Source organism: Melospiza georgiana, chromosome 19, assembly GCF_028018845.1.
Source record: "Melospiza georgiana isolate bMelGeo1 chromosome 19, bMelGeo1.pri, whole genome shotgun sequence".
NCBI classification, from domain to species: Eukaryota; Metazoa; Chordata; class Aves; order Passeriformes; family Passerellidae; genus Melospiza; species Melospiza georgiana.
Genome location: NC_080448.1, coordinates 9,430,016 through 9,456,784, shown reverse-complemented (window position 1 = coordinate 9,456,784; position 26,769 = coordinate 9,430,016). Strand labels below are relative to the sequence as shown.

Genomic DNA, 26,769 nt, shown 5'->3' with positions numbered 1-26,769 from the left:
CCTCATCTCTTTGCTGACTGAGCATAGTTCAGCTGAGAAGGGAGCTTTGCTCCTCACTGCCAGGAAATTCCAAAGGCTACTTTGCAGAAGGACACTGCTTGCTCCACTGCCCACGCTGGCGTCCCCCACAGGGATCCTCCCCGGGGACTGGGGCAGGCACACAGCGTGCCAGGGGCCGGGAGCTGCTGCTGGCGTGCACAGCCCTGCGTACGCAGCTACTGCTGCTGCTGCTGCTGCTGCTGCTGTATAAATAGAAACTTAATGGCTGGGTGACCCACATCCCTCACGCCTGCTGCCCGGCACTGCTGACCCTGCCGCAGGCTAACCAGCGTCCTGGCCAGCTGGCACCCCAGCAGAGCCCCCCAAATGCAGCATCCTGCAGGGCTGAAGCCCCTCTGTGGTGCCAGGGGTGCAGCAGAGTGGTGTTGCTTGCCATATAACTGGACTTGTTTAGTGTATTTTTAAGCCTTCCTTGGGGGAGGAGGGTGCCTGTGCCTGCAGAGCAGGTTGGCTGCACTGGGGAGAGCCACACTGTGCCCTGTGCCTGCGGGTTGGGGGCCAGGATGGAGTGAGGGTGACCACGGGGCTCCATGTGCTGCTCCTCGAGCAGATGCTGGCACTGCGGGGTGGAGTCTGCGCCAAGCCAGAGCGGTGCCTTTCCCACAGCTCCTCCTGGAGCCCTGCAGGCGTCACCGGGCACTGCTGCTTGGATAACCTTGGGTGGGATAGCCCTGTGTGGGCACCTGGATAACCCCTGGGGTGGGATAGCCCTGTGTGGGCACCTGGATAACCCCTGGGGTGGGATAGCCCTGTCTGGGCACCTGGATAACCCCTGGGGTGGGATAGCCCTGTGTGGGCTCCTGGATAACCCCTGGTGAGATAGCCTTGTGTGGGCACCTGGATAACTGCTGGTGGGATAGCCATGTGTGAACCTGGCTAACCCCTGGTGAGATAGCCATGTGTGGGCACCTGGATAACACCTGGTGAGATAGCCATGTGTGGGCACCTGGATAACCCCTGGGGTGGGATAGCCCTGTGTGGGCACCTGGATAACCCCTGGTGGGATAGCCATGTGTGGGCACCTGGATAACCCCTGGGGTGGCATAGCCCTGTGTGGGCACCTGGATAACCCCTGGTGGGATAGCTCTGTGTGGGCACCTGGATAACCCCTGGGGTGGCATAGCCCTGTGTGAACCTGGATAACCCCTGGTGGGACAGCCCTGTGTGAACCTGGATAACACCTGGTGGGACAGCCCTGTGTGGGCACCTGGATAACCCCTGGGGTGGGATAGCCCTGTGTGGGCACCTGGATAACTGCTGGTGGGATAGCCATGTGTGAACCTGGATAACCCCTGGTGAGATAGCCATATGTGGGCACCTGGATAACCCCTGGTGGGGTAACCCTGTGTGGGCACAGGGCACAGCGGTGCCTTGGCACGGAGGCAGGTGTGTGTTGGATGTCACACACAGAGGACCAGCGAGGTGCTTGTGCCTTCCAGGAGTGCCAAGCTGGGCTGGGAAGGGGGAGAGGAGACACTTATGCCCTTGGGGCTGCATGGGAGAGGCTGCAACGTGCAGCCTTGTGCTGGAACATGGTGTGGTTTGACGGCATCAGCTGGTGGGAGCTGGTCAGAGGGCTGGCAGGGACTGTGCTGTGAAGTGCCCTCACAGCACTGGCACAGGATGCCTCCTCCTCCTCCTCCTCCTCCTCATGGTGCACCACAGTGACACACTGTGGCTTTGCTGGTGCTAGGGAGCCCAGATTGGGGTGCTGGGTGCAGCTGGGGGTCCCTCACACAAGGTGCTGGCACACAGGGAGGCCCGGCTCTCCCCCAGGCCCCTCTAAGCTCCCTGGAATGTTTCTGGTCCTAATTTAAATAAAAATGATCCTTTTTGAAACAGGAAATTATAGACATATTTTGGGCTGTTGCTCTGGAAGCCCCTCCCTGGCTGGAGAGGGATGGTGCTGGGCTCTCTGTGCCCTATGGGGGGTTCAACCCCCTCACAGGGTCTGTGCTGGGTCACCCTTGTCCCCACGGGCCCGGCTGGGCAGTGCCAGCACCCGCTGCCTCTTGGGGGGCTGTCAGTGCTGTGGGGTGACAGGGGACAGCTGGTGGCACAGCATGGCCGGGCATTGGGGCTGGTGTGAAACCCCCTCCGTGTCCCAGCCCTGCTCCCAGTGTGGGGCAGCTGGGCTGGCTCAGCTCCACACTTTGTATTTATTTATTTACTGGCTGAATTCCTCAGGCAGGGCCCAGGCGTGCGCCGGCCCAGCAGAAATATTCCAGAAATATTCCAGAAACGCCTCTGACCACTCCAGTGCTTCAGCAGGGCCACAGGCATCCAGTGGCTGTGCTGGCTGACCTTGTGTGCCGCTGTCCACGGGCACACAGGTCCCTGCAGGACGCTGTGCCCAGGGTGCCATGGCATGGCTGGGTTCCCCATGTCCCACCAGGGTGGGAGTGTGGGACTCTGGTCATGTCAGGGGCATTTTTATCATTTTTCTGTGCTTGGCAAGTTCTTTATTTGGCTCTTTTTCTGCTCTCACTGAGGGTTTGGTGCTGCTGTGGTGTCTCAGTGTGTTGGGGTCTTGGGAGGGGGCTTGTATCCAGTGGGCTCAGCCATGGGCCGGTGTGTGTGTGCTGAATTTCCTGGCTTAGGAATGAGAGAAAAATGCTGGCCAGGCAGAAATGCTGCTGTCACCAAACAGCTGGGCTGGGTGGAGGTGGCTGCATGCCTGTGCTACCTGGGAACACCCGTGTCACTGCAGGCACTCTCTGCTGTGTTATGCCAGCCCTGCCAAGGGTGTTTGATGTGGCCTGTCCCTCGTGCAGTGGGGTGTGCCAGGCTGTGCCCCTGCTCCCTCTGGGAATGTTTATTTGCTCAGGGTGCATCTCTCTCACTTTGGTTGGGCAGGGACCTGCTCAGCTGCCAGCTGGGGTCCCAGTGTGCCATGCCTGTGTCACCGCTGCTCCTCCATGCCCCTGACCCTCATCCCCTTGTCCACACTGTGTCCAGGGACACCTTGAACTTCCAGAGGCAGCTTTGCCATGAAAACACCTTTACCACGTGTTGCTGGGGTGCTATCTGTCCCCAAGAACATTTTGGGGGGATCTGGTGTTCATGGCGAAGCAGAGGAGGAGCGAGAAGCGTCCGGGTTGCACCGCCTGGCACCACAGCGGGCACCCAGGGGTGTGGATTGTGCAAGCCCATCCTGTGAGGCGCAGAGCCCTCCCTGGCCCCCCCAGCTCCGCAGCTGCACCGGGCCCGGGGGTGTCTGTCCCACTCTGAGCGGGCGGACGGTGCAGGGAGGCCGGGCAGTTCCTGGAGCCCACATCACTTCCTCTGGCAGCGGTGACGGTGACGGTGCTGCTGGTGCCGAGGCCCCAGTGTCCCCCCCGGCTCTCCCTCCGGCTGCTGCTGCTCCTGCCGGCGGGGCCCTCGCATTCCTGGGCTATTTTTAGGGTGGCCCTATCAGCCCAGCTGTCCCCGCTGCCGGCTGCCGCCCCTCCGGTGCCTCTCCCGTGCGGCGCCGCGCTCGCCCCGGCCGAAACCCTTCTCCTGCTCCCTGCGGTAAGGTGGGGACCCCAGCGTGGCCAGCACGGCTTGGGGGAGCACGAGGGGGGTACCTGGGAGACGGTTATGGTGCTGGGATCGGGGATGGAGAGGCTGAGCCCACCCCTGGGGTGTTTTGGGGTTGTTTGTTGTGGGGACCTCGTGGCCGGTGCTTTCTGGAGAGCTTTGTGGCAGTGCCAGGCTGCTCGGAGGTGGGAGCGCTGTGGGCAGAGGGTTTGGGGGTTCTAACCCACAGGTGGGTTTGTCTCCAGACCCCCCATGCTGGGATTTCACACCATGGTGACACTTTGGGGGGGACAGGGATGTTCTCCCACACTGCTGGGTTGCTTTGGTGCTCCCCTGTGCCATGGCTGGCCCTGAGAGGGGGCTTCTCCCCAGTGGCCCCAGGCACAACCTGGGGTTGGACAGTGGGTGCCATCCAGGGCAGCAGGTCCCACTAGGGCTGCCTGGACTCTGGCACGGGGTCAGGCTCAGAATAAACCCAGGCTGTCAGGGCAAGCAAGGAGCTGGGGCAGAAAATATCCCTTCCCTCACCCTGGCATTTGCTTACCACAGCGGGCTGGCCCCCTCAGGGGAATGGGGCCACGGTCCTACAGCCTGACTAAAGGGGTTTTTTTTACACAGTGAGTTTTGCTGGGTCTCAGACTGGTCGCCTGTCTGTCCCCAGAGCGCCCTGTGGGCACTCTTTGTGTGCTGAGCAGGTCCAGGTGGGCTCAGGCCCCCATTCCTGAGGATCCCAGGTGGGAAAGGGCACGTGCCTGTGCCCTGGGCTGTGGTTTGGCATTCTGTGTGCTGTCCCAGTCAGTCTCACCTCTCCCTCTCTCCCCAGCCAGGGCTGCAGCTCCATGAGACATCACCATGGCGTTCTCATCCCGGTTTGCGTTCTGGGAGCAGAAGGGAAGTCTCTCTTGCATGTTTGCCTGTACCCCACGTTTGGGTCACGCTGCTGACCAGCTCCCCCCCAGTTCCCCCAGTGCTGGCACCGTGTTTGGAGCAGCACTCACTCCCAGCCTCGCTGTGCTGCTGTGACAGGGGCTGTGCTGGGCAGCTGGGAGCTTGGCCAGGGCTGGTGTCACCAGCACAGCCATGCATGTGATCACTAACACCATCACTAACGGCTTTGTGAGTGTCTGGTGCCGCCCCTAACACAGTGTGAGCCACCCCAGTGCCCCCTGCCACCCAGGAGCAGCTCTGTGGTGGCATTCAGGGTGTGCTGCCCACAGGATGCACCGCTGCAGTGTCACAGCCAGTCCTGGCACTCAGAGGCTCAGCCCAGGGCAGGGTTTGGCTGCCCACCCCCCCAGAGGCCCCTGGTTGCCCCAGGTCAGCAGGGATGTGGCATGTCCCACGTGCTGCAGAGATTAGCTGGTGACACTTAAAACGTGCAGTGACACCGGCTGGGGGTGACATGTACAGTGACAGAATCCTGCAGGAGGGGTGGTGGCACTCTGAACCACCTCCCTCACTGGCTGCTCATGGTGAGAGGGCCCAGGCCAGGTGGGCAGAGCACCTCTCCCACCTTTGGGGTTTGCATCTCTGTGCTTCACCCCCTTTTTTTGGCTGATGGGAAGCCTGGGAGGACACGCTGCAGTCCCTGCAGCGGGCTGCAAATTTGGGCTGGCATGGGGTGATGGTCTCAGGAGGTTTTCCTGCAGCAAGGCCCCACAGTGGGCTGAAACGTGCTCCTCTTGTTTGTCTGACCCTCAGGTCAAGGACGAGGACAAATCTTTAGCTGTGAAAAGACCCGTGAAGGAGGACGGGGCTGTAAGTGTCACAGGGCACGGGCAGGGTGGAGCTTTTGGGGATGGGGCTTGTCCTTGGTGGGAACAGCCCCTGTGACAGGGCCTGGGGACACCGTGCAGGGTCATGGGCTTAGTGGTGCCCTGAGCACTGAGTTTTGCCCCCATGCTGGCAGCCTGAGGGTTGAATGGTCACTGTTTGTGGGGCAGGGAGGTCACCACTGCTCGCTGCCCTGGGATCCACTGTGGGGCTGTAGGCTGGTGGGGAAGGGTGCTGTGGTGATTATTGCAATACCCAGTGCTGGGGTCTCGCCAGGAGCTGTGCTCCATGGCAGGGCAGAGCCCCAAACAGCAGTGGAGGCCGGCCCTCCACTCACACCCCTCTCATTGTGGCTGCAGTCAGAGAGCCCGAAGGATGCAGCATCTGCACCCCCCAAAGCTGAGCCCCCGAAGGCTGAACCCCCCAAAGCTGAGCCTGTGAAGAGCCCCGAGCCCGCGAAGAGCCCCGAGCCACCTCCTGGCAGAGGGAAGAGCCCAGAGCCGGTGCTGAACGGGGCGGCAGAGAACGGGCTGGAGGGCGCAGCCCCCGAGGCACAGGGGGATGACGGCCAGGGGCTGTCCCGCCGCAAGGTGGTGCGGGTGGTGCGCAAGGTGGTGCGCAAAGTCCTGCCCGGGGAGGACGCTGGCCCTGCCAAGGAGCCAGGCCGGGATGCCAAGTCTCCTGAGCCGGTGCCACCCCCGAGGAAGGAGGAAGGAGGGCGTGCCGCCGTCCCGGCTCCCCCAGCCCCGCCGCCTCCCCCCGCCGTGCTGCCCGCAGCCCCTGCCAAGCCGGAGCCCAAGGATGAGATCTCAGAGGGACTCAAAACCCTCATGGCCAAGGGCAAAACCAAGGAGCACCGGCCGCGGCTCCGGCCGGGGGACAGGCAGGAGAAGCCCCGTGAGCCTGCTGGTGGGGACACAAAGCTGTCCCCGTCCCCGGGCGCTGAAGCCAAGCCAGAGCCACCAGTGCAGCTTTCAGGAGGGAAAGCGGAGCCGGCAAAGGCATCTGCTCAGAAACCCACAGCCCTGGAGAGGCACAAGGTACCGGTGTGTGCACAACAGGGGATGCTCTGACCCCCAGTGCAGCATGGTGTGAGCTCACCTGCATGGTTTGCAGTGGTTTTCAGATGTGCGGTGTGGGTGGGAGTCACTTTTTTGGGGCAGCTGCGTGTGCTGTGGCCACTCCATCATGCTGCCCCTTGTCTCCCCTCCATTTCATGTGGAGAAGAAGCTGCAGACCAGCGAGAAGCGGCAGACCCCTGTGAAAAATGCCCCGGCTGCCCCCCAGCAGGTGTGTAGGATGGTGACACAGGTCCCTGGACACTGTGGGTACGCACTGGTACCCGGCTGTGCCTTCCCCCTGGGACCCGCCCCAAGCACTGATGGGCTGCAGGGCTGGGAGGGCCTTTGCAATGGCCCTGCTGGTGCCCGTGTGCCAGGGCTGTGAGGGCTGTGGGACAGCTGGCCTGGAGCTAATGGTGCTCTGCCTCCAGGCTGCCCCTGGCCCTGCTTCCCCTGGCCCTGCGTCCGTGCTGAGCCCATCTGAGGAGGCGCAGCTCCGGCTGGAGAGGATCTTCACCACTTCTGTAACTCCAGAGGTGTTGGTGCTTGCGTGTTGCGCTCTCAGGGATGGGGAGGCATGGGCAGCCTGTGGCTGCCCCAGAGGTGCCATGTGCTCTGCACACAGTGACTGTACCCCTGTGTCTGGCTGCCAGTTCCGTGGTCCATCTGTGGGTGACACTGGCAGCAGGGAATGGATGACCAGGGCTGTTGGTGGGTTTGGGGATCATTGCCCAGACTGTGCTGGGGATGGGGAACTGCCTGCATCCCTGCAGGGGCCCAGTTACACTGTGGTGGCTGGGATGGATGATGTCCTGGTGCTGCTGCGTGATCATGGCCATGCTGGGGCCCTGTGGCTTGTCAGGGTGCTGCTTCTGCTCTCTGCCTCTCACCCCCTCTCTTCTTTCTCTCCTCCTTCCTTGCTGCCGTTAGCTGGACCCCGCCGCCTCCGCCTCGGCACCCAGCCAGGTACTGTACCCCCGTCCTCAGGAGCCCTGTGCCTCCACCAGCGACCCCCTGCCATCCTCTGTGTGCCTCTGGGCTGGCGTCTGCGCCCGCGCCTCCTGCTGGAGTGTAAGGCTTCCCCCATCCCACCCTGCTCCGTGGGCTGCCGTGGGGCCAGCCGGGGCTGGGTGCCTCTCCCCGCCCCAGCGAGGTCATTCGGGAAGCCAGACGTCCCAGGAGGGTGCCCTCAGTGGAGGTGGCACAGCTGGGGCGGGCAGGGGTGTGGAGCAGGGTGTGAGGGGGCAGAGTGCTGGCATAGGCAGGGTGCATGGCTCGTGCCGGAGCAGCTGTGGCGCGTGGTGCTGGCAGAGCTCAGAGCGGGGTCACTGCAGTGACCCCCAGCCCCGGGGCTTTGGCAGCACGGCCTCGTGGCCAGTGTCCTTCCACCCCGCTGCCCACAGTGGTGGCCGTGGCACGAGGAGTGCCCACAGGGCTTGGCACAGCGGTGCTTTGCCCCTGCTTGCTCCCCGTCCCCTCTTTCTGTGCTGTGTGCGGGGCAGGGCTGAGCCCTTCTCGCCTTCAGCGCCTCTCTCGGCCTCGCCAGGGTCCAGCGGACGATGCGCCGGCAGCTCCCCTCGGCCCCGTCCCCGCTGCAGCTCAGGTTTGGCTTTGGAGCTCGTCCTGCTCTCCTTGTGCCAGGGACATCCCCGCTGTGCTGGCCACCAGCCTGGCATTTCCCATGGCAGAGTCCTGTGCCACGTCCTGTGACCCTCCATTATGTGCCTCAGTGTGTCCTGTGTCCCTACAGCATGTCGCTGCAGCATGTCCCATGTCCCCTTAGCATGTCTGGTGTCCCTGCATCCTGACATGTGGGTGCCTGCTCTCAGGGCTGTGGTTTGGGAGCTTGGCCCCTCCAGGCTCGCCCAAGGTGGCCGTAGTGAATGTTCCTGTGGGTCACTGTGTATTTATGTCTGCCCCAAGCTGTGGTAGGGCCCTGGTGGTCTCTGCAGCCCTGCGCCCACTGGGGTCCCCAGCAGGCAAACTGGGGACATGTGCTGGGAGGGTTTGTGGCTGGTGGAGGTGGCCTGGCTGTCCAGCACGTGCCCCTGTGGCCAGCCAGCCCTGCTCCCTCCAGCCCCAGGGATGAGGGGAGGCGGTGAGGCAGGGCAGGGGGCAGGTCACCACAGCCTCTCCACATCTGCTGTCCCACAGGCCAAGACAGAGGAGCAGATAGCAGCTGAGGAGGCCTGGTACGAGACCGAGAAGGTGTGGCTGGTGCACAGGGATGGCTTCTCCTTGGGTGAGCACTGCTGGGACACAGCACCCCGTCCTTCCTGTGGCACAGTGAGCCCCCCTGACCCCCGTGCAGTGTCCCTGGGGGCTGCCAGCCCGGCCCCTCTGAGTGCCCCGTGCCCCTCACAGGCAGCCAGCTGCGGCCGGAGGCGGGCAGTCCCCTGCCCGAGGGCAAAGTGAAGGTGAAACTGGACCACGACGGAGCCGTCCTGGAGGTGGAGGAGGACGATGTGGAGAAGGTAGGGCTGCGGGGCGGGGGCCGGTGGGGCCGATCCCCATTCCCCGCCTGACCCGCCCCGTCTCAACCTCGCTGCCAGGCAAACCCCCCGTCCTGTGACCGTGTCGAGGACCTCGCCAGCCTCCTCTACCTCAACGAGTCCAGCACGCTGCACACGCTGCGCCAGCGCTACGGCGGCAACCTCCTGCACACCTACGCCGGGCCCACCATGGTCATCATCAACCCGCTGAGCTCCCCCTCCATGTACTCCGAGAAGGTGACGCTGCTCTGGGGGGACACCAGAGGGGACACGCAGCTGGCACCGTGCAGAGGGGGCAGTGGGGGTGGCAGGGTGCTGACCCTTGCCTGTTTCCCCTCCCTGTCCCCACCAGGTGATGCACATGTTCAAGGGGTGCCGCAGGGAGGACACGTCCCCGCACATCTACGCGGTGGCGCAGGCGGCGTACCGCAGCATGCTGATGAGCCGCCAGGACCAGGCCATCGTCCTGCTGGGCGCCAGCGGCAGCGGCAAAACCACCAACTGCCAGCACCTGGTGCAGTACCTCGCCACCATCGCCGGCAGCACCGGCAAGGTGTTCTCTGGTGAGTCCTTCTGTCCTGCCTGCACACGCCGCTTGCTTTGTCACAGCCCCACGCACGCGGCAGTGGCTGGACACGCGCCGAACTGGCTGTCACTGTCACACCGGTGCCTTTGCTGTGCCAGGGAGCAGCAGCACCCGCCCAGCCAGCTCTGGCTCCCTGCCCACTGCACAGCCCCTGCACTGCTCTGCTTCTTTTCCTGCAGTGGAGAAGTGGCAGGCCCTCTACACCATCCTGGAGGCTTTTGGCAATAGCAGCACCGGCATGAACGGCAACGCCACACGCTTCTCCCAGATCATCTCCCTGGACTTCGACCAGGCCGGGCAGGTGGCGTCTGCCTCTGTACAGGTGAGGGGACCAGGGTGGCCCCCCCAGCAGGGCAGCTGGTCCATCCTTGCCAGTGTGGTTCCCCGTGGTGTGGGATCCAGCCCATCCTCAGGGGAATGTTGTCCAGAGAAGCTGTAACTGCCCCATCCGCTGTGACAGTGTTCAAGGCCAGGTTGGACAGGATTTGGAGCAACCTGGGATAGGGGAAAGTGTCCTTGTCCATGGCAGGGTTTTGGAACTCGCTGATCTTTTGGGTCCCTTCCAATCCAAACCATTCCATGATTCTCCTGGTGTTTTGTACACTACAAGCTCTGCTGCAGAAGTACAGCCATGCTCACAGCGCTCAGCAGCCTGGCATCCTGCTCCTGTCCTTGTTCACACCCATCAGATGGGATCCCTTGCTGAGTTAGTCCCCAAATCAGTCCCAAAATGCTGTTGTGATAACAGCAGAGCCCTTAAAATCCAGGAGATGTACTCCATGCTCTTCTAGTAACTTTCACTGAGGAGAGATGTTCATGGGCTGCGTGGGTGATGTTTGTATTCACATGGTGCCCTGCAGTGAAAGGGAGACTCTCACAACACCATGAGGACCCTGGGCAGGCAGCAAGGATAAGGCTGGGGTGGGTTGGGGGTCTCAGTGGGAGTGGGGCACTTGGGGACAGTTCCTCACTGTCTCCCCTCTGCCAGACCCTGCTGCTGGAGAAGCTGCGCGTGGCCCGGCACCCGGCCAACGAGGCCACCTTCAATGTCTTCTACTACCTGCTGGCCTGCTCTGACAGCACCCTGAGGTGAGCTGGGGGGGAGAGCATGGCCTCCATCGTGGGGGGGTCCCTGGGACCTCCCCCATGGGGCCAATCATGGTGTTTATCCCTGCAGGACTGAGCTTCACTTCAACCACCTGGCAGAGAACAATGTCTTCGGCATCGTGCCCCCCTCCAAGGTTGTTGCCATGGGGGGCTGTAGGGGAAGGTGGGGGTCTCTGGCCCATTTCAGTGCAGGGGGAGGCAGAGCTGGGCTCCCAGACCAATGGCTCCTGTTGTTTTCCACAGCCAGAGGAAAAGCAGAAGGCAACCCAGCAGTTCAGCAAGCTCCTGACAGCCATGAAGGTGATGGGCATCTCAGGAGATGAGCAGAAAGCCTTCTGGCTCATCCTGGGGGCCATCTACCATCTGGGAGCTGCTGGGGCAACCAAAGGTAACAAGCTGGGAGCCATTACCGAGAGGAGATTTGGGACTGAGGGATGTGAGGGGTTCCAGACACACCTTGCAAACAGCCTGCAGTGCACCAAGCCCTGGGGGAGAGGGTGGGAGGCTGTGTCAGCTGAGGGACAGTGCCCTGCCACCCTGAGGGCTCTGGGGCACCCAGCTTTGTCCCCATGGTTGGGGTGGTCTCATTAACTGGTGGGAATTGAACATGCCCACACCCTGCCAACCCGGGGGAGTGGGGGCCTGGGTGGGGCTGAGGCAGCTGGGGGGTATCCCCCATTCCCAGTGTAACACCTTTCCCTCCATCCTCCTTGCAGAGCCACTGGCAGATGGAGCTGGTAATGGGAGTGGGGAGGGCTCTGCTCTGGGGGGTGCCACGCAATGCAGATTTGGGGGCTGAAATGGGGGCTTGGGATGCTGCTGGTGTGCTGGGACCAACCCTGACCCTGGCTGGGTCCTGGCAGCCCCAAATTTGCCTGCTGCTCGTGAGGAGTCCCATCCCAGTCCTGTCAGCACCATTGGTGGTGTGGGTCAGGGCTGCCCTGGCACACAGCTCTCACCATGGGTGTGAGCCTCCCACAGCACCAGCTTTGCTCTCCGTTCCTGGGGATGGCAAATTTGGCTCTGGGGGCTGCTCTTTTTCCCCTGTGGCTTTCTCTTTCTGCCTGTGGTGCTGCACGCTGGTGGGAGAGCTGGGCATGTCACCCCAAAATGGGCACCTGGAGCTGGTGGCTGCACCCAGGGGATTTGCAGCCCTGGGGGAAAAGATGATCTGGGGATGAAGAAGGAGTGACCAGAGGGGTCTGGGTGCACACTGGGGCGCGGGGCTGGCCTGTGGGGTGCTCTTGGGGTGCTGTGCTGGCCCATGGGGTGCTCTCAGGGCACTAGAGGGCAGCAGGGCCCTGCTGCAGCCGCCACAGCGGGATGCTCAGGCAACTCGAGCCTCTCCATGGGAGCCTGCTGTGGGAGGGAATCCCAAATCCTGCTGGGGGCGAGCGTTGCTGCATCCTGCTTGGGGTGGGCATCCCACCCCCAGTCTGTGCTGCTGCTGCTGCTGAAGCCTCCCCTGTGCCTCGTGGACGCTGGGAGTGCTCAGAGCTGAGTTACACCAGCCCCACAATCTCCTTGGATCCAAAAGTGGCTCCCCATGCACTGGGGCAGAGCCGAGCTGCTCCCCAACATTGCCCACGGTGCGGGGGGGCTCAAAGGGAAGGGACCCCCGCGCTGGTCACGGTTTGTCCCTGCAGCAGTGCCTGGGGAGGGGCAGGCGTGGCATGGGCGTGGTGGCAGGAGGGTGTCCCCTGCCGTGCCATCGTGTGCCGTGGTTTCTAACCCGTGTCTCTGTTCGCATGGTGCATGCTGCCCTTTGCAATGCAGACGCCGACGAAGGTAAAGTCCCGTTCTGTTCTGTTCTCTGTGTGTCTCTGGCTTCCCCCTCCTCTGTGCCACCCTCACCCCGCTTCCGTGTCCCTTGTGTGTCACCATTAACCGGCTCCCACCGCCCCCCAGCGTCCGTGTGTCTGTGTCTGTCTGTGTGACTCTGTCACCCAGCGGGGACATGTCCCCATGTGGGGTGGCTCAGAGCCTCAGAGGTCCCTGGGTAGTGTTGACAGGGGGTCTGTGCTCCACACCAGTGTGGCTCCAGGCTCAGCCTGCAGCAGCACAAAGCCATTCACCCCTGTCTCCTGTTAGACCCCAAACATCTCTGTCTCCTCAAACCCCAAAACGGGTGCTCCCATCATCCCTAACCTACTCTGTGGGTCCCTAAGATCATCCCAGGCCTGTTTGGAAACGCTCCCCATTTTTAGGGGTGCCCTTCCTGGCTCTGAACCCCCTTTCTCCACCTTTCAGCTGGGAGGAAGCAGTTTGCACGGCACGAGTGGGCTCAGAAAGCCGCCTACCTGCTGGGCTGCAGCCTGGAGGAGCTCTCCTCTGCCATCTTCAAGCACCAGCCCAAGGGCACCCTGCAGCGCTCCACCTCCTTCCGCCAGGGCCCCGACGAGTCTCCCCTGGGGGACAGTGGCACAGGTAGGGTGAGGTGTGGTGGGGACAGCGGGTGTCCCCAAGGGATGCCGGGTTGGGGACACTCAGGCTTGCTTTGGGCAGGTCCCAAGCTGACGGCGCTGGAGTGCCTGGAGGGCATGGCAGCTGGCTTGTACTCCGAGCTCTTCACACTCCTCATCTCCCTCCTCAACAGGTACGTGCTGGGGGGGCCAGCAGGAGAGTGGGGGTGCCTGCCCGCACCCCCTGACCCCACTGTGTCCCTCTGTGCTCCTCCCAGGGCGCTGAAGTCGAGCCAGCACTCGGTGTGCTCCGTGACGGTGGTGGACACCCCTGGGGCACAGAACCCCAAGCTGGCAGGGCAAGGCCGGGGTGCCACCTTCGAGGAGCTGTGCCACAACTACGCCCAGGAGCGCCTGCAGCAGCTCTTCCACCAGCGCACCTTCGCCCGCGAGCTGGAGCGATACAAGGAGGTACCGGGGACACCAGGGCTGCCATGGCCTCCTCCACTCCCGCCCTCCCATAGCCACGTGAACACCTCCTATGTGTCCCCCCTGATTTCTTGTGCAGTGGTCATTTTGGACCAGTCCAACCAAAGCTCAGTGTCCAGGGGCTGCAGGAGCACAGCACAGGAGGGCTGGGCTGGGAGGTGGTGGAGTTAGCACTCTGCATCACTCTAAACCCCGTCAAGACCAGCACCCTGATGGGCTCACGCTCCCTCTCACTGCTACTCTGCAGTGTGGGTGCTCACCTGCCTCTGTTCCTCTGTTCCCCCTCACCAGGAGAACATAGAGCTCGCCCTGGCTGATGCTGAGCCCAGCTCCTCTGGCTCCATAGCTGCTGTGGACCAGTCCTCACACCAGGCACTGGTAAGCACCTTCCACTCTTCCTTCCAGCCCCATCATGGCAGCAGATGGGCAGCTTTTTGGCATTTTGGTGGTAGAGGGGAAGGAAAGGGGCTGATGGCCATGAGAGCATGGGTGCAATTGTGTGTGCAGCCCACATCTTTGTGCATCCTGCAGCATGGTGTTCCCTTCTTGTTCTGGGAGCTGCCTGTGCTGTGGGCAGGGGGCCTGGAGATTTCTGGGGTGTTCCAGTTTTCAAAGTGCTCTGGTCCCCAGGGTGCTCAGGTTCCTAGTGTCCCGGGGTCCCTGGGGTTCTCCAGTCCCTGCTGGAAGAGGCTGCTGGCACCATCCCTGTGCTGGGTTTCAGCACTGCATTTCCCACCTCAGTGAGATGTGCTGCCAGTGTCCCATATGGACCTTCCCCTTCTCCACTAATCAGGAGCCCTCTCCCACGGTGTGAGGTTGTGTGCTCCCTGGGTGGCCTGGGTGCCTTGTGTCACCCCGTGTCCCTGCCCTGGGGGACCCTGGTGTGCTGGGGTGGCTGCCAGCGTGGTGACCCTGCAGGTCCGGTCTCTGGCCCGCACGGACGAGGCGCGGGGGCTGCTGTGGCTTCTGGAGGAGGAGGCTCTGCAGCCAGGGGGCAACGAGGACACCTTGCTGGAGCGGCTCTTCTCCTACTATGGTCCCCAGGAAGGGGGTAAAGAAGGTATGGAGGGGGGCCTGGAACCGTGGGGATGTGTCCACTAGACCAGAAACAACCTCTCTAATGGAAGATGTCCCTGCCCATGGCAGGGAGTTGGAATGGGATGATCTTTAGGGTGCCTTCCAACCCCAGCCATTCTGGGGTTCTGTGACATGCCCCAGTGAAACACTCATCCCCAGGGCTGTGCCCACTGGTGCTGTGTTTCCCTGCAGGGCACAACCCGCTGCTCCCCAGTGACAAACCCCGACACTTCCTCCTGGGACACAGCTCGGGGACCAACTGGGTGGAGTACGACGCTACGGGATGGCTCAACTACGTCAAGCACAACCCGGCCTCCCAAAACGCCTCTGCCCTGCTGCAGGAGTCCCAGAAGTGAGCAGGGCCCTGGGGTGGGGGCGTGGCAGGGGGGAGAGGTGACGCCGGGGGGTGACGTGCCCTCCTCTGTGCCCCGCAGGAAGGTGATCAGCAGCCTGTTTGCGGGGCGCGGCGGCTCGGCGCTGGTGCTGTCGGGCTCGGTGGCGGGGCTGGAGGGCGGCTCCCAGCTGGCCCTGCGCCGCGCCACCAGCATGCGCAAGACCTTCACCACCGGCGTGGCCGCCGTCAAGAAGAAATCCCTCTGCATCCAGATCAAGCTGCAAGTGGTGAGTGAGGGGGTGCCAAGGGGGATCCCCACATCTGGCTGGGGCACCGCCGCACGTCACCGCTCACCCCGCTCTGCCGCACCCGCAGGACGCCCTCATCGACAGCATCAAGAAGTCCAAGCTGCACTTTGTGCACTGCTTCCTGCCCAAGGCGGGGGCTGGTGGGGACCCCCAGGCCGTGCTGTGCCGGCGGGTGAGCAGCAGCGAGCTGGAGCTGCCGGCAGAGCACTGCGAGGCCGGGCTGATGCAGCTGGACGTGCCCCTGCTGCGCGCGCAGCTCCGCGGCTCCCGCCTGCTCGACGCCCTCCGCATGTACCGCCAAGGTGAGCCCTGCCACCGGCACCGGGGCGTGGAGGTCCCAGCTGTGTCTTCTCACTGGAGAGCCAAAGACCCCCACGAGTCCCTTCAGCACGTGCCCTTGCTCTGAACTCTGGAGCCTCTCCCCAGGGTGGTCCCGTCCCTGTTCCCCCTCCCCTGCTGGGCTGTTATCTGCACTGGGGACAGGCATGGCCTTAATTGGGTGTTTCCCCTGGTGCCGCTGGTTCCTGGCAGCAATCCCATTGGCATCCAGCCCCTGTCCTGCTGGAACGAGAGCCTCTGGGTTGTGCTCAGCAAAGCATTTATCGATACATTGGCTGGCCAGCCACCCGGCCGAGGGTTTATCACTTGGAGGCCGGACCCTTCCTGCCATGATTGGAAATCGATGCCACCTGCACACCTCCTGGATCGATGGCCGTGGCCAGCCGCCCGTGCCGGGGTCAATGTTCCCATCAATACCTCATCGTTAATTAAGATATGGAGGCTCAGTGCTGGAGCCTGATGCAGGAGTTGGCTGTGGCTCAGAGTGGAGCCAGAGCAGGACTTGCACAGGCAACACGTGTCGCTGCTCTCCCCGCAAGGAGGGATCTGGCTGCTTTCTCCTCAGATCCCAGCCAAAACTGCTGGAGGATGCAGCCAAGGAAAGCCTCATGGGGAGGCTGAGGGCATTCTAGCTATGCCTGACCCCATGGGGAGCTTGTGTCACGTGGGGCAACCCTGTCAGCTCTCCCAAAACATGAACCCCAGCATGTCAGGGCACGTGGGGCTGTCCCTGGCCATCCCCTGGGCATCCACACAGCCCCACTCTCCCTTGCTTCCCCAGGTTACCCTGACCACATGGTGTTTGCGGAGTTCAGGCGGCGCTTTGATGTCCTGGCTCCACACCTGACCAAAAAGCACGGGCGCAACTACATCGTGGTGGATGAGAAGCGGGTATGTGCTCCGTGTCAGAGTCACTGCTGTGGTCCAGGGTCCCCTGCACCTCAAAGGGCCTGGCCCTGACACCTTTCCCTCCCTGCAGGCAGTGGAGGAGCTCCTGGAATCGCTGGACCTGGAGAAGAGCAGCTACCACATGGGCTTGAGCCGGGTATGGTGCCCGACACCACCGGGTGTGGGTGTGGGCAAGGCTGTGCGTCATGGCACGGTGGGACACCGAAAGGGCAGCACTGTTCACTCCCACCCACGGCATTCCTCATGCCTGGGGAATAAAACCTCACAATGGGACGGGACCAGCGGCTGAGGAGGGGAGAGACACATCCCCACCAGCGGAGGGTGGCACGGTGTGGCCGGAGGGATGCCGGCACCCATCGCTGTCCTGCTCCTCTCCCTCAGGTGTTTTTCCGGGCTGGATCGCTGGCCAGGCTGGAGGAGCAGCGGGACACGCAGACCAGCAGGAACATCACCCTTTTCCAGGCGGCGTGCAGGGGCTTCCTGGCACGGCAGCACTTCAAGAAGAGAAAGGTTCGTCCCAGCGGCTCTCCCCTCCCCGCTCTGCTGCACAATTTCGCCTAAAATGGGCAGTGCAGCCTTTCTGCGCCTCCTGGGCCAGCACCTCCTCCTCCCGCCTCCCCCGGAGCCGTGGGGGGCCAGGGGGAACCGGGGGGCCAGGGGGAACCGGCAGGGAGGCTGCTGGGTATCGCCGCCGAAGGATGAAGCCACGCTTCAGCTCCTACTTTTATCATTAGAGAAGGTGTAAAACAGGCATCTTACAGTGCCTCATCTTCCTGAGATTAGCACTTAGAAGGGCTGGAGAGGATCAAACAGCAGATTTGCTGGTGCAGTTGGCCCAAATGCTGATGAAGGGAAGCATGCTGGGGTGCTGGCAGGGGTGCTGAGCACCCACACACCCCACTTTGCCCTGCTGGTGGCCCTGTGCTGACCCCATACCCCTTGCTGACCCCGTGCCCTGCACAGATCCAGGATTTGGCCATCCGGTGCGTGCAGAAGAACATCAAGAAGAACAAAGGGGTGAAGGATTGGCCCTGGTGGAAGCTCTTCACCACGGTGCGGCCCCTCATCGAGGTGCAGCTCACTGAGGACCAGATCCGTGGCAAAGACGTGGGTATCCATGCTGGGGGATGCTGGATGGGGCAGGGAGGGCTCGGGGGAGCATTGGCCTTGGGTGGGATGCAGGACCCTGCGGTGGGGGCACATGGAGAAGCTAATGGTGGGGTAGGATGCAGGATCCTGAAGTGGGGTGGGAAGCAAAGCCCAGGGAAGGGTGGGATGCAGGATCCCGTGGTGGATTAGGATACAGGATGCCACCACGGTGGGTTGGGATGTGGGAGCCCGTGATGGGGTGAGATGCAGGACCACGTCTGCCCGCGCCAGGCTCGAATTGCTCCCTAATTTGCGAATCAGCATGTCATTAGCATCCCGAGAGCCGGCTGTTGCTTGAGCCCAATTACAAGCGTGGAGAATGGAAATGAAACCGTGCGCCGAGAGGCAAATGCGGGGGCTCCGCTCGCACTGGCAACCAGACACTGGTGCACCCGGCGAGCACGAGCTGCTGCCTGGCTCAGCTTTCACCCCGACCTGCTGGGGACAGGCACCTGGCTGGGGGCACCTGGGCAGGGGCACCTCCTGCCCCCCCAGCCTGTGCTGGGACCAGAGGAAGAGAGAGGAGGATGTTAGCAGCCAGACATGCTTCCACAGCACTGCCTGGTGGCCCCTGGGCATCCTGGCCAGCCCCCTCCCTCCCCACCTGGGCTGGGTGCACCCAAACCCTTCAGCAAGCTGCTGCTGTGTGGATTTGCTCCCACCTCCTCTCACAGGGGATGTGGGTATCCCTGTGCAGCTTTTCTGTGACTGCCTGGCATTTCGACACCATTTATGGGGTTGGAGTCGGCACGACGGCGGAGCGGGTTGGGGAAAGTCCCTGCCCTGCCCTTGGCAGGGGAGAGCAGCCCCAGGGAGCCCCCACCCTGCTCATCCCGTGCTGGGGGGGTGCTGGGGAGGGGCAAAGAGCTGCCAGCCTCCTACCCGCCAGCCTCTTCCCTGCGCCTGCCCCCTCCCTCACCGCCCGCTCTGTTGCAGGAAGAGATCCAGCAGCTGAAGAGCAAACTTGAGAAGGTGGAGAAGGAGCGCAACGAGCTGCGGCTCAACAGCGACCGCCTGGAGAGCAGGGTAGGTCTTTGCAGCTGCCGGGATGGGGTTTGGTGCCGTGCCAGCCTGGCCCAGCCCACGGTTCCATTCCCCCTGGCACCCCCAGATCACAGAACTGACATCGGAGCTGACGGACGAGCGCAACACCGGCGAGTCGGCCTCCCAGCTGCTGGACGCTGAGACGGCCGAGAGGCTGCGGGCTGAGAAAGAGATGAAGGACCTGCAGGTAAGGGTGCCCCTCCCCAGCCTCACAGTGTCTCCTGTCCCCCTCAAGTGCTCACCACGGCCATGTCCCCTCCCAGGCCAAGTACGATGCCCTGAAGAAGCAGATGGAGTCGATGGAGATGGAGGTGATGGAGGCTCGGCTCATCCGGGCGGCTGAGCTCAATGGGGAGCTCGACGATGATGATTCAGGTATGTCCTGCCTCCAGTGCTGGCTGCTGGGACACCCTGCAATGTCCCCTTCTCCCTGTGCCACCCCCACAGCCCCTTGGTGACCACATTTCCCCACACAGGTGGTGAATGGCGGCTGAAATACGAGCGAGCGGTGCGGGAGATCGACTTCACCAAGAAACGGCTGCAGCAGGAGCTGGAGGACAAGCTGGAGGTGGAGCAGCAGGGCAAGAGGCAGCTGGAGCGCAAGGTGAGTGGGGGCTCGGCTCTGGGGACTCCCCTCAGCATGGCTGGGACAGCAGGGACATGGTGGCACCCCAGAGCCCACACTGCCTGCCCACCTCTGCCCGCAGCTGGCGGACCTGCAGGCGGACAGTGAGGAGAGCCAGCGGGCGCTGCAGCAGCTGAAGAAGAAGTGCCAGCGCCTGGCTGCTGAGCTGCAGGACACCAAACTGCACCTTGAGGGACAGCAGGGACGCAACCATGACCTGGAGAAGAAGCAACGGAGGTGGGGACAGTGCGCTGGCAGTGGGGGGGACATGGGTGACACGCCCCTGGCGAAGTGGCATTACCATTTTAGCAGGGATTTGGGCACCTCACCAGCTCGTACTTGGCCGAGATGTCTCCAGCAGGATGGGGCTGCCCAGCTTGGATGCGTTTGTTGTGGGGGGGATCCCCATTGCCCTTTTGGGGGGCCCAGAGCTGAGTGATCCCATCAATGTGGGGTCCTGCCCCATGGTGGAGGCTGCTGGTGCCCTGCATCTCCACCCGGCACGCGCCGCCATCCCGTCCCCTCTCCCAGCCCCAAAGTTTGCTAACGTTATTAAGCAGCAGGGACGCTTTCATCTCATTATGGTAATGATCGCACACACAAATACAGCGAGAGAATCCAATCTAATTAATTTCAATTTCCGCGGATTGGAGTCTGTGCTAATGCAGCTGTTTATTACCCAGCGCAAGGAAAAATGGGGATTAGCTGCCGAGGTGTTTAACGCAGGTCACAAACTCAAGCGCAGGGTTGTTTTCCAAGCCCCAAAGGCAGTGATTTTGGAGTAAGCTCAGCTGATCCCATCCCAGGGGCACTGGAAGAGACTGCCATGTGGCTGCCTGGCTACAGGCTGTGCTGAGCACTCCTTCAACAGGGGCTTGTATCCCGTCTGGGGGGGTGTGTGTCCCCTTTGGGAATGGGACTGGTGCCATGTCATGTGGAACTCCCACACTGGGATGCAGCTGTGGGAGCTGAGGTACCACAAGAGCCCATCTCTCCTAGGGACCCCTCCATGTCCTGCTTGGTGGATTTGGTGTCCCCAGCTGCTTTGGAGTAGCCAGGCTCCTGCCATTGGCAGGCATGGTCCCATGGGCACATGCTGGCTCTGGAGAACAGCTGAGGTGCTGCTGGAGTTGGTGCTGCAGGTGCTGCACTCCCCTTTAGCTTGGAGTGAAGGCATCAAGAGGAGTGTCTGAGTGACTCGGTGCCACCGTGGTGGCAATTAAAGACTCGTCAGCACTGTGTTTCAAACGAGCACTCAGCAGCACACCACCCTTCCCAGTGCTTGCTGCTGAGGGAAGGGGATGCTCCGTGCAGTGCCCTGGCACAGGGCTGAGGATCAGTCCCCGGGGTGCTGAGTGCTCTCCCCACTCTCCCCGTGCAGGTTTGACAGCGAGCTCTCGCAGGCGCACGAGGAGGCGCAGCGGGAACGGCTGCAGCGGGAGAAGCTGAGCCGAGAGAAGGATGTGCTGGTGGCTGAGGTCTTTGGCCTCAAGCAGCTGCTGGAGGTGAGCAGCCCCCAGACCCTCCTCAGCCTCTCAATCACTGGGTGCCTCGGGCTGATAGTGACCCTGTCTCTCACAGGACAGGGACTCGGACATCGCAGGGCTGACACAGAAGGCAGAGGCGCTGGAGGCAGAGCTGCAGGACATCTCCTCCCAGGAGTCAAAGGATGAAGCCTCCCTGGCCAAGGTGAAGAAACAGCTGAGGGACCTAGAGGCGAAGGTCAAAGATCAGGAGGAGGAACTGGATGAGCAGGCTGGGACCATCCAGATGCTGGAGCAGGTACAGCGGGGAGGGGCGAGGTTTCTGGGTGGGGTGGTTTCGTGCAGGGCTGTTATTACCTGGGCCGGGCTTGCCTGGGAAGAGGAGGCAGCCGCCCTGAGCCCGGCGTCAGGCCAGGCATCACCGCGGCCGACACGGCTCCCGGCCCTCCGTGCCATGGCCCGCCAGGTCACCATGGGGCGGGCAGCCCAGCTGGCCTCAGACCGGGGGGTTTTCAGGGTGAGTGGTGAGTGAGAGAGTGCCATGGAGGGGTCCCCACGTCCCCTTTGCTCTGAACACATCCCCACCATTTGCAGGCGAAGCTGCGGCTGGAGATGGAGATGGAGCGGCTGCGGCAGACCCACGCCAAGGAGGTGGAGAGCCGTGATGAGGAGGTGGAGGAGATCCGGCAGTCATGCCAGAAGAAGGTAGGGCTCAGCTGTGTCCCCTCTGCCCAGGAAGGCCTGGGATGCATCCCCATGCCCTGGCTGGGAGCTGCCAGCTGGGCACTGTCATGCAGCACCCGGCTCCCACGCAGCGACCACAGCCCGGCTCCACCGGCCCGGCGGGTCCGACCGGTCCTTCTGCTGCCCGGGCCAGCACGCTCTGCCGGGCTCTGTGCCTCTGGTTGCGCAAACACCCGGCTGGTGGGGTCACCCAGTGTCTCCAGGCTGTGGGGACACGTGAGGAGGGGTCATGACCCCTCCCCGCTGCCCTGACTGGCTGCCCCCTGTCTGTCCCCCAGCTGAAGCAGATGGAGGTGCAGCTGGAGGAGGAGTATGAGGACAAGCAGAAGGTGCTGAGAGAGAAGCGGGAGCTGGAGAGCAAGTTATCTGCTGTCAGCGAGCAGGTGGGGTGAAGGGCAGCTGGGCATCTGCCTTGCTTTGGGGACCCTGAGGTGGCCATGGTGGGGTGGACACCCCTGTGGCATGGAACTGTGGCAAAGTTTCCCCTGCCACAGGCCAACCAGCGGGACTTTGAGACGGAAAAGCGCCTGCGCCGGGACCTGAAGAGAACGAAGGCGCTGCTGGCTGATGCTCAGATCATGCTGGACCACCTGAAAAACAACGCGCCCAGCAAGAGGGAGATCACCCAGCTCAAGAATCAGGTGTGCATCTAGACACTCCTCATACTGCAGGGTTGAAGGACACAGGGTGTCCCTGTTCCCTGGCCAGGCACTGAGCTATATCCCTGCAGCTGGAAGAGTCAGAGTTCACCTGTGCAGCCGCTGTCAAGGCCCGCAAATCCATGGAGGTGGAGATCGAGGACCTCCACCTGCAGATTGATGACCTTGCCAAGGCCAAGGGAGCGGTGAGTGGGTTTGGGTTGGGATGAACCATGGTGGGGCCATGCCCCATTTGCACCCAGGGTGGCCCCATGTTGTTTGGAGTGGGTTTGGGGGGTGAGTGCCCCATTCTTGGGATGCAGTGGGAGACACGTGTGTGTCCCTGCAGCTGGAGGAGCAGCTGAGCCGTCTGCAGCGGGAAAAGAATGAAGTGCAGAGCCGGCTGGAGGAGGACCAGGAGGACATGAATGAGCTGATGAAGAAGCACAAGGCAGCTGTGGCCCAGGTGAAGTGGGAGGAGCAGCTGCACCCACCCCACCCCCTCCAGATGTCCCTCTTGGAGCCCGTGCAGTGGGATCCCCACTCACGGCCCTGATGTGTCCTGCAGGCATCCCGGGACCTGGCACAGATGAATGACCTCCAGGCACAGCTGGAGGAGGTCAGCAAGGAGAAGCAGGAGATGCAGGAGAAGGTGAGGATGCACCCTGAGTGAAGCTAGGACAATGGGGGACACCCAGAGACCATGCAGGACTGCCCTGCACCATGGGGGTGCAGAGAATTCTGGTGGGAAGCTCTCCATCAGGATGGGAGCAGCGTGGCCAGCAGCTCTCCTCCAGGACAGCGTGGCACTGGGGGCAGGGTGATTGTGGTCGAGGCTGAGGCTGTGCCCTCTCCCGCAGCTGCAAGGTCTGCAGAGCCAGCTGGAGTTCCTGGAGCAATCCATGGTGGACAAGTCGCTGGTGAGCCGGCAGGAGGCCAAGATCCGTGAGCTGGAGACCAGGCTGGAGTTCGAGAGGACGCAAGTCAAGCGCCTGGAGGTAGTCACGGGGCTTTCCCTCTGCTCCAGCCGGGACAGGGGTGCAGCAGGGCCACAACGAAGCTGCCTGAGAGTTTTCTGAGTGCCTCCCCTCCCCACGACCCCCCACGCTGCAGCCCTCCCCCTCTGGCAGCCCATCCCTGTCTCCACGGGGAAGGCTCCCTGCAAGCACTGATAACAGTAATCCACCGCCCAGCCCGGCAAAGTGCTGCTCTTTCCCTGCATCGACTTAGGGAAATTATAGACTCCCCAGTCCCGCGAACGCAGCCTGTTTTATATTCTGCCTCCGCAGCTCTGCCGGGGAGCGCGGCAGCTTAGCTCTCCTCTTCATATTTTCCAAGCTATTATTTCCTTCTCCACTCTCTCTGCCGGGGCCATAAATATGCAGCGGCTGGCTCAGTGGCTGGGGGAGAGCTGGAGCTATTTTTTCCCTACGTTACATGTTTTAATTACTTCACACACAGTTAAATCTATTTTTCCAATTCAACAAAGCCCTTGCTGTTGTTCTGCCCCTTCCCTGGCCCTGGGAGGGGGTGGTTTCTCCTCCATCTTCTTGTGTAAATTGATGGGAGTGGGATCCATCCTCCCATCATCTGCTGGTGGGTGTCAGGGTGAGAGTGTGGGGTGAGAGGTCCATTTGGGGTGACCCTGGTGCTTGGCAGAGCCTGGCCACAGAGCTGAAGGAGAACAGGGAGAAGCTGATGGAGGAGCAGCTCTTGCTGTTGTACTGGCCGTGGGAGGGGGTGGTTTCTCCTCCATCTCCTTGTGTAAATTGATAAGAGTAGGATCCATCCTTGCAGTACCTGCTGATGGGTGTCGAGATGCAGTTGTGGGGTGAGAGGTCCATGGGGGATTTGGGGTGACCCTGGTGCCCGGCAGAGCCTGGCCACGCGGCTGAAGGAGAACATGGAGAAACTGATGGAGGAGCTGCCCTTGCTGTTGTACTCCCCTTTCCCTGGCCCTGCGAGGGGGTGGTTTCTCCTCCATCTACCTTGTGTAAATTGATAAGAGTGGGATCCATCCTTGCAGTGGGTGTCGGGGCGCAGGCGTGGGGATTTGGGGTGACCCTGGTGCTCGGCAGAGCCTGGCCACGCGGCTGAAGGAGAACATGGAGAAGCTGACGGAGGAGCGGGATCAGCGCGCGGCCGCCGAGAACCGGGAGAAGGAGCAGAACAAGCGGCTGCAGCGGCAGCTCCGCGACGTCAAGGAGGAGATGGGCGAGCTGGCCAAGAAGGAGGCAGAAGCCAGCCGCAAGAAGCACGAGCTGGTGAGGAACCCGTGGTAGGGCCAGGCAGGGCACCGGGGGCTGTTCCCTGAGGAATCCAGCTCATCCCACTCCCTCCCCGCAGGAGATGGACCTGGAGAGCCTGGAAGCTGCCAACCAGAGCCTGCAGTCAGACCTGAAGCTGGCCTTCAAGCGCATCGGGGACCTGCAGGCGGCCATCGAGGACGAGATGGAGAGTGACAGCAATGAGGACCTCATCAACAGGTGAGAGCACCTGGGCACAGCTCCCCTGCATCCCTGGGGGTCACTGCTTCCCTTTGCCACTCCAGAAATGCCACAGGGACCCCTTGGCTCTGCCTGGCCCTGGCAGGATGCTGTCTGTGCATCCGTCCATGCATCGTGCACACGTGCATCTGTCCATGCACCCGTGTCTGTCCGTCCATGCATCGGGCCCCTGTGCACACAGGCATCGGTCCGTGCATCTGTGCATCCATCCCCCCGTCCACCCGCAGCCCCCATGAGCTTCAACCACTTGTGGAGGTGCCTGAAATGCATCCAGAATCCTGCCAGCTGGCTGGAAACAGCCCAGGGAGCCCCAGGAGCCAGGGCAGCACAAGCTGGCAGGAGGTTTGGGATGCTGGGATCCAGCCCAGCCCAGGATAGAATTATAGAATCATACAATTGTTTAGGTTGGGAAAGACCTCTGAGAAAATCGACTCCAGCCATTAACTCAGCACTGCCATGTTAGCACTAAATCATGTCCCCAAGTGCCACATCCAGACATTTTTTAATGTTTCCAGGCAATGGCTTCACCACTTCCCTGGACAACCTAAGCCTCCCATGGCACAACTTGTCCTCTTGTCTTATCGCTTTTTCCTTGGGAGCAGCACCTGACCCCCCTGGCTACAACCTCCTTTCAGGAAGTTGTAGGGAGTGAAAAAGTCCCCCCTGATCCTCCTTTCCTCCAGGCTGAGCCCCTCCAGCTCCCCCAGTTGCTCCTCATCAGATTTGTGCTCCACATCCTCCCTCAGCTCTGTTGCCTTTCTTTGGATACACTCCAGCACCCAACCTGGCATGCTGGGATCCAGCTGTGTGCAACCCCACTCCAGGGACACAGGACAGCCTCACCTCCCTCCCCTGACCCTTCCCCATAATTTAATTTGCCCGCCCACTTGGTCTTTTATTTTTTTTTTTTTTCTTTCATTTAATTTCTTTTCTGTTTTGTTTCTCCCCCCTCCAACCCTGCCCCCTCCAACCCCTCCCAGTTTGCAGGACATGGTGGCAAAGTATCAGAAAAGAAAGAGTAAAATGTGAGGAGCATCTCTTTCCTTCCTCCCCTCCCCTAACCCCCACCTCACCCCCAGGGGCCGGGGTCCCGCATGCCACTGGCCCAACTCTGCATGCCCTAACAGCACCCACGGCATGGCCCAGCACAGCACAGCAGGGCACATAACCACATCCCGTGCATGGGGACGGGATGAGCCCCTGGGATGGGCTGGGGGGGTGATGCTCTGCCATGTGTCAGCATGGGGCAGCAATGGAGCCCTGCTGACACTAATTAATACCCCATCCATGGTCGCTCCCACAGTCCTGCTTAACTAACGGCACGTTTGCCTGGACATAAACTGTGTTTGATGTGGAGCTTAATTCCATTGGTCAGAAAACCTTAGCTGCCCCCAGAGATTGTTTTTGGGGCTCGTTGGGGTTATTTTTGGTGTCGTTCTGTGTTTTTTTTTTCCCCAAGCCCAGCGTTGCCTGGATGTATTGCAGGGGAGGGAGATGCGCAGGATGGAGAGCGGCTCGTTGCTCTGAATTTAAAAAGAGAAGCATTCATATACAGGGTCTATCCAGGCCTGTCCCTTGTGCTGTTTGCTTTCATTCCCAGGCAGGGAATAAGCCCAAAACCAGGTGGAGAAAAGGCCATTTAAGATCCTGTCATACATCCCATCCCTTCCTTGGAGTGGCCTGGTGGGAGCGGGGTGGCGAGAGGGCACCACACCGCTTCAATTTCCGTATAGATCCCGACGCTGCTGCCGTAGCCCTAATGAAAGCAGTAAGCGCTGGGGTATTAAGAGAGATTTATTCAGGGATGCTTTTAACGTGGAGGAATGGATTTTGCAATGCAGACAGCACCTTCTTTCTAAAGGCAATCAATATGGTTACCAACGGCCGTTATAAATTAGATGGTTTAAGCCAGATAGGACTTTTTTTACGCCGGGACGTAAATCAGGGGCTCTGGGGCACGGCAGGGCTGTAAATCTGCCCGCTGTGCTCCCAGCCCGCCGTGCCGGAGCGTTTCTGTTCCGCCTGCTAAACTCCTGTTTACCCGGGGCCATCAGCATTGCTCTTCCTCGCTGTAATTCTGCGCTCCACGGCAGCCTATAAAATGAACCCACTTATTTCC

General features: G+C 61.8%; 1 protein-coding gene across 6 annotated transcripts in view; it reads left to right on the top strand.

Annotated features, from left to right (window-relative positions):
• The window catches only part of MYO18A (myosin XVIIIA), a 37,005-nt gene that overhangs the window by 6,000 nt on the left and 4,236 nt on the right, over positions 1-26,769 (top strand). Inside the window, exons 3-42 of one of the 6 annotated variants that reach the window (XM_058037424.1) lie at positions 7,347-7,382; positions 7,963-8,019; positions 8,571-8,658; positions 8,781-8,890; positions 8,969-9,145; positions 9,261-9,471; positions 9,674-9,816; positions 10,483-10,583; positions 10,672-10,735; positions 10,845-10,989; positions 12,378-12,389; positions 12,852-13,028; positions 13,107-13,197; positions 13,282-13,474; positions 13,784-13,870; positions 14,411-14,552; positions 14,762-14,921; positions 15,004-15,190; positions 15,279-15,513; positions 16,332-16,441; positions 16,530-16,595; positions 16,841-16,969; positions 17,423-17,566; positions 18,545-18,634; positions 18,720-18,839; positions 18,916-19,027; positions 19,129-19,256; positions 19,360-19,514; positions 20,659-20,782; positions 20,859-21,059; positions 21,356-21,466; positions 21,784-21,888; positions 22,000-22,146; positions 22,236-22,349; positions 22,493-22,609; positions 22,712-22,795; positions 23,004-23,141; positions 24,222-24,407; positions 24,490-24,629; positions 25,631-25,694. In XM_058037424.1, coding sequence (XP_057893407.1) covers positions 7,347-7,382; positions 7,963-8,019; positions 8,571-8,658; positions 8,781-8,890; positions 8,969-9,145; positions 9,261-9,471; positions 9,674-9,816; positions 10,483-10,583; positions 10,672-10,735; positions 10,845-10,989; positions 12,378-12,389; positions 12,852-13,028; positions 13,107-13,197; positions 13,282-13,474; positions 13,784-13,870; positions 14,411-14,552; positions 14,762-14,921; positions 15,004-15,190; positions 15,279-15,513; positions 16,332-16,441; positions 16,530-16,595; positions 16,841-16,969; positions 17,423-17,566; positions 18,545-18,634; positions 18,720-18,839; positions 18,916-19,027; positions 19,129-19,256; positions 19,360-19,514; positions 20,659-20,782; positions 20,859-21,059; positions 21,356-21,466; positions 21,784-21,888; positions 22,000-22,146; positions 22,236-22,349; positions 22,493-22,609; positions 22,712-22,795; positions 23,004-23,141; positions 24,222-24,407; positions 24,490-24,629; positions 25,631-25,679 — 4,986 coding nt within the window. In that variant the 3' untranslated portion in view covers positions 25,680-25,694. Of the gene's footprint in view, positions 1-7,346; positions 7,488-7,962; positions 8,020-8,570; positions 8,659-8,780; positions 8,891-8,968; positions 9,146-9,260; positions 9,472-9,673; positions 9,817-10,482; positions 10,584-10,671; positions 10,736-10,844; positions 10,990-12,377; positions 12,390-12,851; positions 13,029-13,106; positions 13,198-13,281; positions 13,475-13,783; positions 13,871-14,410; positions 14,553-14,761; positions 14,922-15,003; positions 15,191-15,278; positions 15,514-16,331; positions 16,442-16,529; positions 16,596-16,840; positions 16,970-17,422; positions 17,567-18,544; positions 18,635-18,719; positions 18,840-18,915; positions 19,028-19,128; positions 19,257-19,359; positions 19,515-20,658; positions 20,783-20,858; positions 21,060-21,355; positions 21,467-21,783; positions 21,889-21,999; positions 22,147-22,235; positions 22,350-22,492; positions 22,610-22,711; positions 22,796-23,003; positions 23,142-24,221; positions 24,408-24,489; positions 24,630-25,630; positions 25,695-26,769 lie in introns of those variants that run through there. The other 5 variants (XM_058037423.1, XM_058037420.1, XM_058037419.1 and 2 more) reach the window with 5 other exon arrangements.